This window comes from Notechis scutatus, chromosome 1 (assembly GCF_049901735.1).
Source record: "Notechis scutatus isolate UNSWTSFEM ecotype Mainland chromosome 1, rNotScu1.2, whole genome shotgun sequence".
NCBI classification, from domain to species: Eukaryota; Metazoa; Chordata; class Lepidosauria; order Squamata; family Elapidae; genus Notechis; species Notechis scutatus.
In genome coordinates, this window is record NC_142009.1 from 17,940,924 (window position 1) to 17,957,222 (window position 16,299).

The 16,299-nt window shown below is 41.8% G+C and overlaps 1 protein-coding gene across 2 annotated transcripts in view; it reads left to right on the top strand.

Moving 5' to 3' along the window:
* Positions 1-16,299, top strand: part of MYBBP1A (MYB binding protein 1a) — an 89,882-nt gene that overhangs the window by 11,833 nt on the left and 61,750 nt on the right. For both annotated transcript variants that reach the window (XM_026672390.2, XM_087943836.1), the window contains exons 2-10: positions 1,342-1,440; positions 5,533-5,616; positions 7,344-7,418; positions 7,751-7,858; positions 10,263-10,453; positions 12,492-12,659; positions 14,287-14,404; positions 15,292-15,575; positions 16,277-16,299. The exon at positions 16,277-16,299 is cut by the window's right edge and continues 91 nt beyond it. In XM_026672390.2, coding sequence (XP_026528175.2) covers positions 1,342-1,440; positions 5,533-5,616; positions 7,344-7,418; positions 7,751-7,858; positions 10,263-10,453; positions 12,492-12,659; positions 14,287-14,404; positions 15,292-15,575; positions 16,277-16,299 — 1,150 coding nt within the window. The remainder of the gene's footprint in view (positions 1-1,341; positions 1,441-5,532; positions 5,617-7,343; positions 7,419-7,750; positions 7,859-10,262; positions 10,454-12,491; positions 12,660-14,286; positions 14,405-15,291; positions 15,576-16,276) is intronic.

The following is a 16,299-nucleotide window of genomic DNA, read 5'->3' on the forward strand; positions in this document are numbered from 1 at the left end:
GGACCACTTTGCTGGGAATGTAACAGCAGTCCATGTGCCTTCGGCGTTTAGTCATGCCGGCCACATGACCCTGAAGACGTCTTTGGACAGCGCTGGCTCTTTGGCTTTGTAACGGAGATAAGCACCACCCCCTAGAGCCAGAAATGACTAGCACGTATGTGCGAGGGAAACCTTTACCTTTATTGTAACTGAGCCACTGCCTAATTACCTCTCCCATAAGGGTGCATTGGGGAATTTTTATAGAATGCTTTTTCTTTCCTTAGCCCAGGGGTGTCAAACTCGATTGTATTGAGGGCTGCATCAGGATTGTATTTGACCTCGGGGAGGGGGGGCCAGGATGGGCGTGGCCAGCTCAACGTCACTTGTGTTGGGGGCGCCTGTGGTGGCCCAAGCACTCTTGTCAGCGAAAACAGGCTCCCAAGTTCTGTTTTTGGCTGCAAGGCCTTCTGAAACCCTCTGCCAGCAAAAATGAGCTCCATTTTCACTGGCAGTCGCCACAGGCCAGTCCTTTGCTGTTTCCAGGTCAGCTATGCAGGCCAGATCTAAGCATCCTGTGGGCTGGATCTGGCCCGCAGGCCTTGAGTTTGATACCCCTGCCCTAGCCAGATCCAGCCCATCTTTAAAGTCCAAAAGTTTCTTTGCTAAATTTCTATCCTCAACTGTTACCACAACTGGTCTGTTCTCTTCAGTTTTTGGAGTGATTGCGCTGACAGAAAAACAGCTGGAGATCTGACCCTGTTTACACAATTTATTTTCAATACTTTTGTATTGAAAAGAATAAAGAAAGAATTATGTGATTTTGCAAATGTTACTGGGGAGAAGCAGTGGAAAACTAAGTCACTGCAATGCAGCATTTGTGAAACTTGTTTTTAGTATTAAAATAGAATCTTTTGATCTTGTACATAAATCTCCCTACTGCGTGGGTTGCTTGATATATTGAATACAATTGAATTGGATGAGTTGTAGCATATTAAAAGCCAAGAAGCTATTAGGACGTAGCATGGTTAGTAAACCCAGTTTCTATGCCAATTTATTCTGTATCATTAAAATAACTTCAGTCTGTAGAACGTCTATTGTAATATAATATTGGAATTTGCTATGGCATCTAATCCCATTTACTTTGATGCCAAAGTGTGACTTCCATCAAGCCACAATAACAATATTTCTTAATTTCAGAGTTTATATTCTTTTTTATTTGAAATATTCAACACAATTGCTACTCAAAATAATGCAATAAAATACAAATAGCAGATGTGAAAAGGTAACACCGAAGTTTGTAGGATGTGAGTTGGTAATCACTCACACTTCATTCCCTTTGGATGTCTTTGCAATTTCTTTTAGGATGATGAGTTTTTGAAGTATACATTGAAGCGTTTGATTGACGGATTGGGAGCAACTCGAGAAGTGGCCCGTCCAGGATTCAGCTTGGCATTAGCACAGGTTGGTGTTCTGCAGTGAAGAAAATGCATTCTCTCTCTCTCTCTCTCTCTCTCTCTCACACACACACACACACACACACACTATATATATATAATTTTATCAGCATTTTTAGTAAACATAGTAAAAGTTAATATAATTTAAACGAGAAGGAAAAAGAAAAGTAAAAGAAAATCTCTGAAGGAACAAGGAAAAGAAAAAGAAAAGACAAAAGAAAACCAAAAAGATACAAAAAGAATAATAAAGAAGCTTCCAACCTTCATGACATCGAGCATAAGCTACTACAGTAACCTTTTACCCTCTTTTAAAATTTCAATCCCTCTTATTTCCAAAATCTCACTTTTATCCATACACAATCCACGAGTCATCCTCTTTTCAGTCCTATTTCAGCAAAAAGTCCATTATGAGTTACCAGGAAGCAAAACACATTGTTTATCTCTGATCAAATAGTCCAATTTTATATTCCTTCCTTTTGCTCTTCACAATTTAGATCTTTAAATCATTTCAATGGCATTGTAAGATTTGATCTTTCATCGCTCATTGACATTCAAAAATAGGCTTCAGTTTTTATCCCCTTTTTAATATAAACTGGATAGTATAAATTAAGATGAATTTAGGAATAATTAATTGAATGATATAATTTGATAAAATTTGCAAATATGATTACAAGGACATGTTTAAAAATTATGATATTAATATAGAGATTGATATAAAGTAACATATGAGAATATTGAATGAAAAAATTGGTAATAGGTAATAATATGAAATCAGATAAAAAAGTTAGTAGTTGGAATATGTAATTATGGTGATGTTTGCTTTAAAATGTTAAAGATCTGGAACCATACTGTTCATCCAAAGATGTATTTAAAGAAATAAAAATAAAAAATGTATACAAAAAAAAGGCTTCAAAGTTTTCACCAACCTATTTTGTAAAATCCCACAGAAAGGCATCATCCAGGATTTCTTGTCATAGCTATTCCATGTCCATATAATTTTTTTGATGTTGTCTTTTGTTTTCCCATTTTGATAAGCTCAGGTTTTTTGTCTTCCATATCTTAAATTCTATAATGTCTGTGTTTAAGAGTCATTTTTTTAAAAAAAAATCTCATCGAACATTTAACCATTTTAATTTGCATTATTTTTGAGATTAGTTATTAATATCTTAGTCCATTTTTGAAGGATTCTTTGAAACAAGTAAAAGTTATAACTAGCCTTAGCCATTTTAACTTTTTTTTGCCTGCTCCTTTAGTTCCCTCTAGTGTCCATTTGCAAACTTCATTAAGCCTCAATTCCTAATATGGGTTTAGTTCCATTTCAGTCATCTCCTACAGGTATATTATTTAATTATGTATTGGTTTTTTTATAACCTACAGCACAAATAATCAATATTCCAAAAATCTCTGGTTTCCCAGGCCATTCGAAACGTATTAAAAATCTTTTTTTCCCCTTTTCCTTAAACTCTGGAACATCTATTTAGAATTCCTTAAATCCAAAGAAGATAAAACTCATCAGGTGTCAAATTAAGCTTCTGTTTTGAAGTCTCTAATAGCCATATATAAAGGTTCAATTGAATCTTTCCAAATTTGATTAGAAAGTGAGTTTAGCTGGCATTGTGTCCTTATTAAAGTCTCCAGTGATGTCATCTCCCTTGGCTTTTGGTGCTCAAAACCAGGGGACATCGCTGTTTTACAGTTCCCTTGTGAGGAGGTGTCATTCAGAGTGCTTGTGGAGATCTCTCGTTCTCTTGTTCTCCAAAGGTTAATTCTTTATTCTTCACAACAGTTGTCATCTCTGCTGTCCAGAGACATTTTCAGTCAACCATGATTCACTCATCCAGCCAACAAATTACCAAGCCGGATGGTTGCCGTAGTCTAGTGATATGTAGTCCAGACAGAACTTTTAGAAGAAAAGAAATCTTTTTACCCAAAAATGGGAACTATAAATGTAATCACAGATTTGGCACAGGTCAGGAGTAGGAATCAAAAAATATCTTGGCCTTTCAAGAGTGGCCCTGTAACTTATTCTGAATGTTCTGCAATTTTCTCTCTTTTAAATTTTTTTCTTTCCAAGGTGTGAGATGTAAGACCCGAATTAATTCTCACAATACAAAAACAGGTCTGGTTCACAATTCAAAGGTTTATTAAAAAAAATAAGCATTTGCAAACGGGCCTTCAAGTCCCTTCCAAAGTGGATTGGGAACAAGAAGAGCAAAATTCCATATTCAAACAATATATTTATACCCCTGCACAGAACATGCCACGCCTTGTTTTCTGTGCCTCGGTGTCTTATCTTGTTTCACTGCTGGGCTTTACCTTGAGAGGATGACCCTTATCTTATTTACTTGTTGCCTAGCCCCGGGCAGATCTTCCTGTTTCCAAAAAGATTGTAACAATGTACTTGTAACTGAACACATTTTGGGTTTTAGGGTCGGGGGTTTTATATGTAACAGAAAGAGTAAAGAGGAATCTTCTAGCACAGGGGTGGGCAAACTACGGCCCGGGGGCCACATCCGGCCCGTTGGTCTGTCCAATGCGGCCCGCCCCTGAAAAAAATAACTGCCATTGGTCTGTCCAATCCGGCCCGCCCCTGAAAAAAAAATCGCTGGGTGTGGCGTATTGCCCTGTGTCGCGTGGCCCCAAAGCTGCAAAACAGTGCGGAGCGATCTAGGGGTAGGAAAGAAAAGAAATTTGCAAAGGCCTCGGCTGGGAGTTCGAAATCACCTTCAAGTGCGACCTCTCGAAGGTGAATCCCGCCCGATCCCCTTTTTTCCCGGGGCTTCCAGGCTTAAACTTTGCAAAGGCAAAGCTTGCAGGCTGGAGCGTCTTCCCGCCGAGGAGCGGGAAAGGTTCCACCCGGCGGGTGGGGCGGGCTGCTTGGAGCCACCTAAAGCTAGGCCGCTGCTGGTGGAGCCTTGCCCTGCCTTGGTGCCCCGTTTCCCGGCTCGGCGGTCCTGCTCGGGCGGCACTTTAAAAGCCTGCTCCCAGCACCCGAGCAACTTCCCAGCAACTTTTAACTCGCGGGCACTCGCGCCTCACCCCGAGCCACACAGCAGCCCACTCCAAGCAGCCCGCCCCGCCCGCCGGGCAGAACCCTTCCGCTCCTCGGCGGAAGACGCTCCGCCTGCAAACTTTGCCTTTGCAAAGCCCTGGAAGCCCCGAGGCCAGAGCAACTTCCCAGCAACTTTCGGCTTCCTTTTAACTCGCGGGCGCTCGCGCCTGGCCCCAAGCCGCGCGCGGCGGGGAAGCCCGGCGGGCGGGCGGGCGGACTGCTTGGAGGAGGCTCCGGGCTTCCCCTCCGCCAGGAATGAGCGCCTGCGGAGTTAAAGGAAGCCGAAAGTTGCTGGGAAGTTGCTTGGGTTTCCGGGCTTCCAGGCTTAAACTTTGCAAAGGCAAAGTTTGCAGGCTGGGCGTCTTCCCACCGAGGAGCAGGAAGGGCTGCTTAAACTTTGCTCGGGCGGCACTTTAAAAGCCTGCTCCCAGCACCCGAGCAACTTCCCAGCAACTTTCGGCTTCCTTTTAACTCGCGGGCGCTCGCGCCTGGCCCCGAGCCGCGCGACAGAGGGAAGCCGGCGGGCGGGCGAGCTGCTTGGAGAGGTGACCCGGCGGTGCTCCGGCAGCAGCAACAGGCAGTTTCGCCGGGCTCCGCTCAGGTGTCTGGCTGGGGCTGTGAGGAGTTGCTACCGCCAGCGCAGCTCCGTGCGGCTCCAGTCCCGCGTTGCCTTGGGAAGGAAAAGGCAAAACCAGGAGCCGCTGAGCCTGAGCCTCCGGTGCCGCTGCTCCGTTGCAAAAGCACCGCCGCGGCTCTTCCTTTTTGCCTTTCCCTTCCCGAGGCAATGCGGGACTGGAGCCGCGGAGCCGCGCCGGCGGTAGCAACTCCTGACTCAGGGGGCCTCCGAGGGGAGGGGAAGGAGGAGAAGGGGAAGGGTGGGGGCGATTCCCCAAAAATCTTGTGCTGACCCGGCCCGTCTGTCAAATTTTAAAAGTCAATGTGGCCCCCGAGCCAAAAAGTTTGCCCACCCCTGTTCTAGCACAACCATACTTAAACTACATAAAATCCTATTATAAAAGAGTAACTTATAATATTTTTCTCTCAAAGGTATTGCAAGTTTTTGAGGAGCAGAGTCTCTTGGCAGTTCTGCAACAAATTAAGGAAAAATATGATCTCAGTAGAGTGAAGAAGGTGAGACTGTTGATTTGTTTATGATTTTAATTATATTTTAAGTTTTTAAGAATGTCCATTCACCAAAGAGTCAGGGAGGCTTACTGAAGTTAAAAAGATGATAATAATTGAAAAAAATAGGCTGACATGGCACTTCCGATTTTAGGTTCAGTGAGTCATCTCCAAACAGATGCAGAGACTGTGGCCATTCTACTTAACCTATCTCTGCCACGACAGTGAGTTTGAGGGGAAGCCCAAATTTGTAGAAGCTTTGTAAAAAAAAGTTTTCAAAACTTGGGGAATCAATTATCTAATCTAACAAGACCTAAGTTTGCTTATTGGCCACAGAATGATCATCAGTTTGAAGGGTTGTACCAATTCACGGTGGTTGATGAGATCAGTGGCTCTTAGTTTCGAGGGAAATTGTACTTTCTCTAATGGCCATCTGCTGAGAGACTAGCCGGCTTCCTTGAGCAGTTGGTTGGCCACTACGAGAATAGACTGCTGGAGAACACAGGCCAAGGGTCCAGTCTAGCAGAACATTGTTTATGGTCTTCAATTTCTATAGTTATATCCCTGTGCAGTGTGGCTTGCCATAATTTGTCTCCCTCTGCTGCAAATTCTTTGGCACTCTTTTCAGATGTTTTAAAATGAAACCTACCATTTTAAAGTATTGTTTTATTCAACCCACAAAAAGTAGTAGAAGTAACACCTCTCAGAAACATCAGCAGGGGAACCATGTAGTTGAAGTCCCCCCTCTTATTTGCATACAGTGAGGTGCATACAATGCACATTAAAAATCTTGGCTTTTTTGACCAACCCTGTAGACACCACTGCCTGAAGACAAGGGTATCTCTCATTTCCTAATCAATATAGACCCAAGCTGCTGGTAGGACTTTATTGCTTTCAATGAGCAGAACAGCAAAAGTTTACTTCTTGCAATCCCTTTCCCTACAATCTCTCCACTCTACAAAGGGGGAAAAAAGATGTCACAAGTCAGGCAGAGGATAACATCTACGACTATAATGGCAATCACAAGGCTTATTTATAAGCAATTTATAACAGTGTTTGTAAATGGGCCATAAAGTTGTTTTGTAAAGCTGTCTGCTTATTAAAAACAGAATGGTTCCAAGACCAGAACTACATGATGTGATATATAAAAAATTGGACTCCTAGTTTTAGAGGAGATAGATTGGAGGATTTTAACATTACAAACATTATTATTGTCTGTTTATCCAATAAATAAAACAATATTTAAAGTGGGGGAAAAAAGAAACATCTTAAACCAAATGCACCTTTTTAAAGAGTTCTTTGGTCATCTGTGAAGTCCAAGAAAAAGGTTAAGGTGTGGCTGTCGAATCTTACTGTTCACTTTTGTTGCAATTGTAGATATCTGCAGAAGTATTGTGTGTTTCAGAAGGCGTCAAGTAAGGAACACACTGATTTCTTAAGGCCTTTAGCCAACAGTTACAGCAGCCTTTGCTACAAGGAATTGTAGTACTACCTTTACCCCACATTTTGCAAAGTATTTATTGAAGTCAAAAGTAGATCGAGAGTCTTGGACAAACACCAACTAAAGCATTTGAGCATTTTAAAAAATAGACATGTTCTTAAGGTCAGGTGCTTCCAAGCATTTGTGACTTAACCTGGGTTAAGTCAGACCATTCCCCCCCCCCCCCCCAATTCATAACACTTTTGACTATGTTTGTAACCAACATTCCTGCTGTGCTGGCTTCCTGTCATTTCAGAAACTTTTCAGGAACGCTCTATTCGGAAATTTTTTTGGAGTGCTAGCCCTCTTCCAATCCAGCCGCCTGTCAAAGGTAATGTTATACAATTATTTCAGGTCTTTTCACATTTTCTGTTCTTGAACTGCTTCTTTGTGTTTTTCTATGCACTGGCTGGTGTCAGATTTTAATGGTGTCCGGCCATTGTGTTCTTTGATGCCTGGTTTCCTTTTACCGCTAACTCTTACAAGCATAATTGCTTTCTCCACTGAATTCCTCTGCATAAGATGGCCAAGTAAGTGAGAGGCAGTTTTGTGATTTTTGCCTTCCGGTGATATGTCTGGTGTTATCATTATTTGCTAAATAAATTGGGGTTGGCTGGGTGCAACAAGATATACTATAAAGCCTGGTTTTTTTTATCTCCTTAGGATTCCAAGGCTCTCCTGGAGTGTGTCCAGCTTCTACAGAGCCTTTCTGAGCACTATGCCCATCTTAAGGACCTCCCAAGGAAGACATTAGTTGACATTGTTTCTGAGGTAAGGAAGACTGAGGATAATTAGAGGGCTGGAGGCTAAAACATATGAAGAACAGTTATGGGAACTAGGTATGTCTAATTTAATGAAAAGAAAGACTAGGGGTGACATGATAGCAGTCTTCCAATATCTCAGGGGCTGCCACAAAAAAGGGAGTCAAGCTATTCTCCAAAGCACCTGAGGCAGGACAAGAAGCAATCGATGGAAACTAGTCAAGGAGCGAAGCAACCTAGAACTAAGGAGAAATTTCCTGGTAGCTAGAACAATTAATCAGTGGAACAACTAGCCTCCAGAAGTTGTGAATGCTCCAACACTGGAAGTTTTTTAAAAGATGTTGGATAACCATTTGTCTGAAGTTGTGTAGGGTTTCCTGCCTAAGCAGGGGGTTGGACTAGAAGACCTCCAAGGTCCCTTCCACCTCTGTTATCCTATTCTAATTGCAAAAAAGGGGACCTTGTTAAAAGTATTAGCTTTTGGAAAACATCTGCTTTAAGGTAAGAAGGTGGAGAATGACCAATTTATACACACACATCATTGCTGCTTCTATTTACAGTGTTGAGAAATAAGGGGCAAATAATTTTGTAACTGCTATGACATTAGCCACCAATGAGAGAGAGAGACAGGTACCAATAGACCTAAGAAGAGAAAGGTTCAGACTGTTGATCAGTATTGTAAGAATATATGATTCCCTTGTTACAGTTTTAATCTGTTCTTCCAGATCACAAAACATTATGCGGTTTAAGCTGAGGGTATTTGAAAGGCTGTCTTCCCTCTTAACGTCTGCCTGCCCTTTACAATCCTTGGCAAAAAGCTGTTTGTTCTTGCCATCGGTAACTTTGAAAACCTTGCTGTATCAGACCAACATCCATTTTAGTTAAACATTTTGTTTCATATACTGTAGTGGCCAGCTTGATACTAATGGGATGCTAATAGACAAGAATAACAGAGTTGGAAGGGATCTTGGAGGTCTTCTAGTCCAACCTCCTGCTCAGGCAGGAGACATTATACCATATCAGACAAATGGCTGTCCAATCTCTTCTTAAAAACCTCCAGTGTTGGAGCACCCACAACTTCTGAAGGCAAGTCGTTCCATTGGTTAATTGTTCTAACGGTCAGGAAATTTCTCCTTAGTTCTAGATTGTGTCAGATTTCCAAGTGATGAAATCCATTTTTAAAAAAAATAACAAAGTCCATCTTCCAAGACAATTTCTTTTATTTAGGAAAGCATCAAATTGGCAAAGTTCGTGGTAATTCCAGATCTGACACAACCCGGAATTACCCCACAATATTAGAAGTTAGCAACAACCCCCAAAAGTCACATTCTTCAATAGGTAATTCAACTTTGCTTGATGTCATAAATCTCCACCTCAAGGGACCTGAGCACGAACAGCTCATTTTCCCACGGGAAGAAGAATCACCTAGCCTAAACAACTCTATCTCCACTCCTCCCCCCTTAGGAATGTTGCAAGCCCAAAATCCTTCCCCCATGACTGCCAGAGAAAGTAAGAAAAAGATTATATACTAAGTCTAACTAAAATGGCTACACATATGTCAATTTCGGGCTTGACAGGTTGGTTCTCTTCTTGACAGGCATGATATTCTTCCGATTAAAATCGGAATTCCGATATTTTTGGGAATCGCCCCCCCCTTTCCCCCCCTTCTTCTCCTCCTTCCCCTCCCCTCGGAGGCCCCGAGTCAGGAGTTGCTGGCGCGGCTCCGCGCGGCTCCAGTCCCGCGTTGCCTCAGGAAGGGAAAGGCAAAAAGGAAGAGCCGCGGCGGCGCTTGCAACGGCAGCAGCGGCTCCTGGTTTTGCCTTTCCCTTCCCGAGGCAACGCGGGACTGGAGCCGCGTGGAGCTGCGCCGGCGGTAGCAACTTCTGACAGCCCCAGCTGGATACCTGAGCGGAGCCCGGGCGGTGCGAGCGGAGGCCGCTGAGCGGCAGGAAAAAGGAGCTGGGCCAGCCACAGACCAGCCTCCGTGCAACACGCCACCGCCCGGCCCTGGCGAGGGAAAGCAGCGGGCGCTCCCCGGGCGCGCGGCGGGGGGTCTCTTGGCCGGCCCCGATTTTTTTTTCAGAGCAGAATATCATGCCTGCCTTGATTAGTTTCCATTCATGGCTTCTTGCCCTGCCCTCAGGTGCTTTGGAGAATAGGTTGACCCCTCTTTTCTTTGTGGCAGCCCCTCAAATGGAAGACTGCTATCATATCACCCCATGTCCTTCTTTTCGTAAGAGCTGAATACCTACCTACCCTTGTCCCAACAGTGACTACTGACTAGTTTAAGTAGCTGATTTCTATTGCGTAACATCATTGATATAAAGGCAAAATATAATTGTGCATAGATAAAAGTCTGCTGATATGCATTGTTCATACCACAATGTTTCCCCCTGGGGCATTGTTGTTTCTAGATCCCAGAGACTGTCTTTGAAAAGGTGCTTTACAATATCTTGGAGGATGAACTTACTGCAGCTTTCAGCACTCCTGGTCAATTGTACCTCCTGTTGGTGGGCATCCAAAAATTCCCCAAAGTTCTTGGACCAGAAAAGCTGAAGGTCCTCTTGGGCACAACTGCCGTTGTGACAGCACAAAACATCCCCAGGTCAGTAAAACTAACGTAAAACTATCTCACCCCACATATATGGCAGATTCCTATCTTCCTATTGAAAAATGGAGAAACACCACTAGATAATTAAGAAGATATTGGACTGTGCAGATATGGACAGACTTACATTAAACAGAAAGAAGATACAGAAGACTATCAAACATGGAATTTATATTATCAATGGCTGGGAAAAAGGGGGTAAAGATTAGGAATATAATTTGTATTGTTAAGCAAACAAAATAACCCAGACAACACAATGTTTATTAAACACCAATTAAATGTAATAGTAGAAAATTAATAAAACTTGATGAAAAAAAAGAATAGAAGGCATTCGAGATGAGCTGGACTTAGATCTCTTATGGGGACAAAGGGACTCTTGACTGATGATGCATTTGACCCCTCCCTCAGGCTCAGCTTGGTCATCTCCTACACCAGGGGTCTCCAACCTTGGCCACTTTAAGACTTGTGGACTTCAATTCCCAGTGTTCCTCAGCCAGCTGGGAGTTGAAGTCCACAAAAGTGGCCAAGGTTGAACACCCCTGTCCTACAACACAGGTTTCCAAACTTGGCAATTTTAAGACTTGTGGACTCCAACTCCCAGAAATCCACAAGTCTTAAAGTTGCCAAGTTTGGGGACCCCTGTCCTACACTATCTTAATTACTGCTGGGAATAAGGGGAAAAAAAACCTAAGAAAACAAGAAGGAAGAATTTAGAAAGCAGGCGTTTGCTAAACAAAACCCTTGATTCAGGCAACTGGTTTACACACAGAGCCAAGTCAAAATGTGTAAACCCAGTCAAATTAGATTACTTAAGTAAAGCACAGTTAAAAAGAATCCATAACTTGCTACAATGCGCAAGCCAAGTCAGAGACTTACAGAATTTCTTCCCCAGACAGGGATATTTCTTATCCTTACTTGGGATACTTGAACCATAAAATATACGCTCTACCTCTCCCTTATCACCCTTTCCCTGGAAACAGAAGTACAGCAAATGTAGTCTTTGCCTTACAGCCACAATTGGGACTGGGATTTTGGTTGCTAAGAAATATGGCCATTAAACAAATCACGTGAAAACCCAATTTATGAGGGTTTTTTAAAAAACACATTTGTTAAATGAATCACACAGTTAAAGGAATCACATGGTTGTTAAGCTAATCTGGCTCCCCCCCCCACATTGATTTTGCTTGTCAGAAATCAGCTGGGAAGGTCATAAATCATAATCATATGGCTACAGGATTTTGCAATTGGTCCTAAAAGTGAATCCATTGCCAAGCACTCAAGCTGCAATATGTGACCATGATGGATAAGTCATAAGTCACTTTTTCCATGCCTATGTAATTCTAAACTATTGTTAAACGAATGGTTGTTAGTTGAGGACAACCTGACTGCAGTCCATTTCTAGTTAAACAGTAATTTTCCAATGCTGCACAAACACAATCCTCACTGCTATTAATACATGCAATATTAAATATACACTTTGTTTATCAAATTTTTCTGGCACTATACCTAATAAAAAAGGTTCAGGTTTAAGATCTACATGTTTTTCTGATATCTTTTCTAGCCACATGTGAATTTTTGCCCAATTTTTTCCCCTTTAGCACATGTCTACCACATATGATATAATACATGCCAGATTTTTGGTTACATTTCCAACATTTACCAGACATATTTTTGAATTCCTTCTATTCGTAATTTCTGCTAATTTCCCTTGGTTGTTAGTAGTTCAGATTAATGTCAGGCACCAGGGAAATCAGGAGATCCAGGCAATTCAAATGTGTATAAAGATTTATTGCGAGCTTAAGCTCCCTACAAGAATCTGAACTACTAACAGTCAAGGGAAATTGGTGGTAGATAAGGGTAGAAGGAATTCAAGGTGGGCTGGACTTAGATCACTTGTGGACATGAAGAGACTCGTGAATGATGAAGTGTTTGACACCCCACCTCCCCTCTGCTCAGCCTGGTCATCTCCTGCAGGTAGATCTCTTTGGAATAACAACAGCAAGAATAATGAAGATTCTGTTGTTTTTCTCATTAGGATTGTGGAAGTTTTGAAAATGGCAGCCAAATCAGAGAGGAAGGACAAAGTTCTTCCAGCTGTAGGACTGGACCTGATGAAAGTGGCATTGAGAGAAGGAACTTTTGAACTGTTCTGGAAAGAAGCTGTAGAAAACGGGCTGCTTAAAGAAAATGTTGGACCCTGCAGGTATGTTGAAATAATTTGACATTATCTTTCAGCCTGAAATTATCTGCCCTATTTCACCTGGAGAATGCTGGGACTCTGAATACTGTAATGAATAGGCGTAATATAGATAAGTCCTCAACTTGCATCCATAACTGAGCCTAAATTTTCTGTTGCTAAGCGAGAAAGTTGTTTTGTCCCATTTTATGACCTTTCTTACCACAGTTTTTAAGTGGATCACTGCAGTTGTTAAATTAGTAACACAATTGTTAAATGAATCTGGCTGCCCCATTAATTTTGCTTGTCAGAAGATTGACATTGCAACCATCATAAATATGAGCCAGTTGCCAAGTGTCTGAATTTTGAACATGTGACCATGAGGATGCTGAAATGGTCATAAGTGTGAAAAACAGTTACAGATAAAATACAAAATTAGACTTAGTCTTGTTTTTAATTCTGTTCCTACTTATTACAGGTAGTTAAGTCCTCATGGAACCTGCCCATTACGGTTGTAAGTCAGTGGCGGGATTCAATTTTTTTTACTACTGGTTTCTGTGGGCGTGGCTTAGTAGGCGTGGCAGGGGAAGGATACCGTAAAATCTCCAGTCAGAGGTATTTGCTGGTTCTCCGAACTACTCAAAATTTCCGCTATTGGTTCTCCAGAAATGGTCAGAACCTGCTGAACCTTACCACCTCTGTTTTAAATCGTAATGGTCGCAACGTGTCTGGGTCTAATTGAAACAGTAGTTTTAAAAATGCTTTAGTCATTAAGCGAACATATTGTTCCTTATGGTGTAGTTTTGTCAAGAACTGAAAGTGCCAGTTTTTGGAAAATCATGAGAAAACCTGGTCACATGACTGTGGGATGATACCAACAACTGTAGATGCAATCATGCTGGCAAGGTCCTGACCTGTGGGGGGTGTGTGGAGACCTGACCATTAGAACTTCAGATCCTGGCCATTAGTTCCCTTTTTCAGATAGGTCATAACTTTGAACGGATGCTACGTGACCAGTCACAGGTTGAGGATTACCTTTACATATGTTATAGCATCAGACACTTTAAAATTAATATGTTCCATGCCTTCGTTCACATGCTCATACCCTTATTTTAACAGTAACATATTTATTTGTGTAGCGAATGGATATTGATTCAATTGCAGTAGTAACTCAAGGGTTTTATAAAACATGAATAAAGAAGAGAAACAACTAACAAATAATACTGTTACTATGATTCATGTACAGAGAACAGCACAAACAATTACAACCTGTATCAAATATCTAACAGAGAATGGGACAATAAACCACCCTGCTATAAGGCCTGCTTAAAAAATAAAAATGAGATTTGGATTTATGAGTGTGTAACAATATTGGGGGCTATGTAGACATCAAGGAAATGTTCCAGAGGGCAGGAACAGAATCTTAAATTTATAGTTTTGAAATTACAACCCCTACATATTTAGTTAGGAATAAACCTTGAATTTGCTGAATAATTTAAAAAATTTACATAAATTTTCTCGTGCAGCTTCAGTGGTTTTCTTGAGCATGTTCAGTCTGACTTTTGATCCAGAACCAGCAGAATGCCTTATTTACTTGTCCCACATTTCTGTTGCTTTGATTTCCTTTTGACCCAAATGTCTGTTCTTCCTTTAGCTACATGTGTTTTCGATTGCTGGGCAGTGTCCTCCCGCTTCTTTCTCTCAGCCAGCTAAAGATGGTTCTTCAAGGTGAAGTTATGCGTCAGTATGGGTTCCACGTTGTCACGAGTAAGGTAAAGTCACTGTTGTGAGATCTCAGTGAGATTTGAGTGGATGCCAAACCATATGAAGAACAGCTGTACGTTTTGGGTTTGGCTAGTCTAAAAGAAGATTTAGGGGTGACATGATAGCAGTATTTCAGTATTTGAGGGGCTGCCACAAAGAAGGGGGTCAAATTATTCTCCAAAGCACTGGGGGCAGGACAAGAAACAATAGTTGGAAATGAATCAAAGAGTTCTGGAATGAAGGAGAGACTTCCTAACAGTGAGGGCAATTAACCAGTGGAATAGCTTGTCTTCAGAAATAGTGGGAGCTCTATCACTGGAGGTTTTTAAGAAAACACTAGACAGCCACTTGTCTGTAATGGTATAGGTCCTCCTGCTTGAGCAGAGGGCTGGACTAGAAGACCTCTAAGGTCCCTTCCAGTTCTATTCTATTCTGATTCTATTCTAATTTAAAATTGTAGGTAGTGCCAGGTAGAATTCTGAAAAAGATGCAAAGCAGTAGTAGAAGATCTTGAAGGCTGACAGGTAGAATATCCCAGGTTCAGTCTTCAGATTTTGATGGACAACTGACCAGTCCCTATTGTTTGGCCCCCCAGATACTTGCGATCAGTGGCAAAACTTCTGATTTTCTATAGAAAGACCTAGAAAAGTAAAGATTGTTTAAGTCCCCCACGTGTGTGTGTGTTTCAGTGATGTGGGGTTGTTTTTGTCATTGTTTACTTTTGTTACACATTGGCCCAGTGTGTAACCCTGCTTGAGTTAGGCAGCCTTATAAATGCATAAAAGTGAATGAATGAATGAATGACTAAATGGATGTTCATATCGGAAGGTGCATCAATCTTTAGTTATTAAGCCATAGCCCTCTTTTGTGGTCCTCACCCATCTGTGTATTTTAGCTGCCTGAGAGGTTTAAATTTGCCCCAGAGATGGACACCTACGTTGATTCGTTCCTAGAGGGATGCAGCAGCCCTGAGAATCAGTTGGCAGTGGTGGTTGCCTTCTCCACTCTCACCAACCAAGGTTATCCAGTTGTGCCCACTTTCTGGAAAGTGGTGAGGCATCTTCTTCCCACTGCTCTGCTTAAGTACATTGACTGGCTGAAGAACATGTTTCTCAATCCAGACCTGGACTGCTGTGTGGATTTTGCTACCAAGAGACAGAATGAGAAGAGAACAAGCAGGTGAGCCTCTCTTTCCCTTTGGGATAGTTGGAGAATATTCATTGCAGGATAAGGGAGCCTTTGGAAGGCTTGGCTGAAGGCTGTTCGCTTTATCTAAGAGGTTGCGCCCCGGTTTCAATACAGTTGCCTGAATCCTATCTCTATTACCATTTAATATTCTGTGATAAGGTAATAAAACCTCAATTTACAGATGTCCAGTTAGACTGGATATAAAGAGCTGTATTTCTCTCCAAGTATCCTCCAAACTAATGGACAAATCAGTTGCATTGGAAATAACCTAAGTGAGTAGTTAAATGTACATCAATTTAACTTTAATTTTACAATTGGGATATTTGCATCAATTGTGTAAGGATACTATTATGCAAATTAGGCAAATTGATGAAAATATTGTAAATCACTGTGATGAACATCTGAGAGTAGCAGCTGCCCCTTTCCCCAAAGGGTTCATTATGACAAGTCCCATCATACTGGCCCATTATTAATAGTCACTCTTTCGTATAACTAAAGGAGATAATGGATGTTAGCTTCATTGCTGTCCTGCAGGCTTTATTGTCCTTTGTATGGTATCAAATTATTTTAATGTGTTAAAATTGCCCAGAGCGGAGCTGGAGGACAGGCAATAGATTTAAGATTTTAAAGAAATACATAATATCATGAAAGAGCTGTTAATGGCATTGTGCTGCTCTCTTTTGGTCAATCAGCGTAACTGACCACAGCATCACAC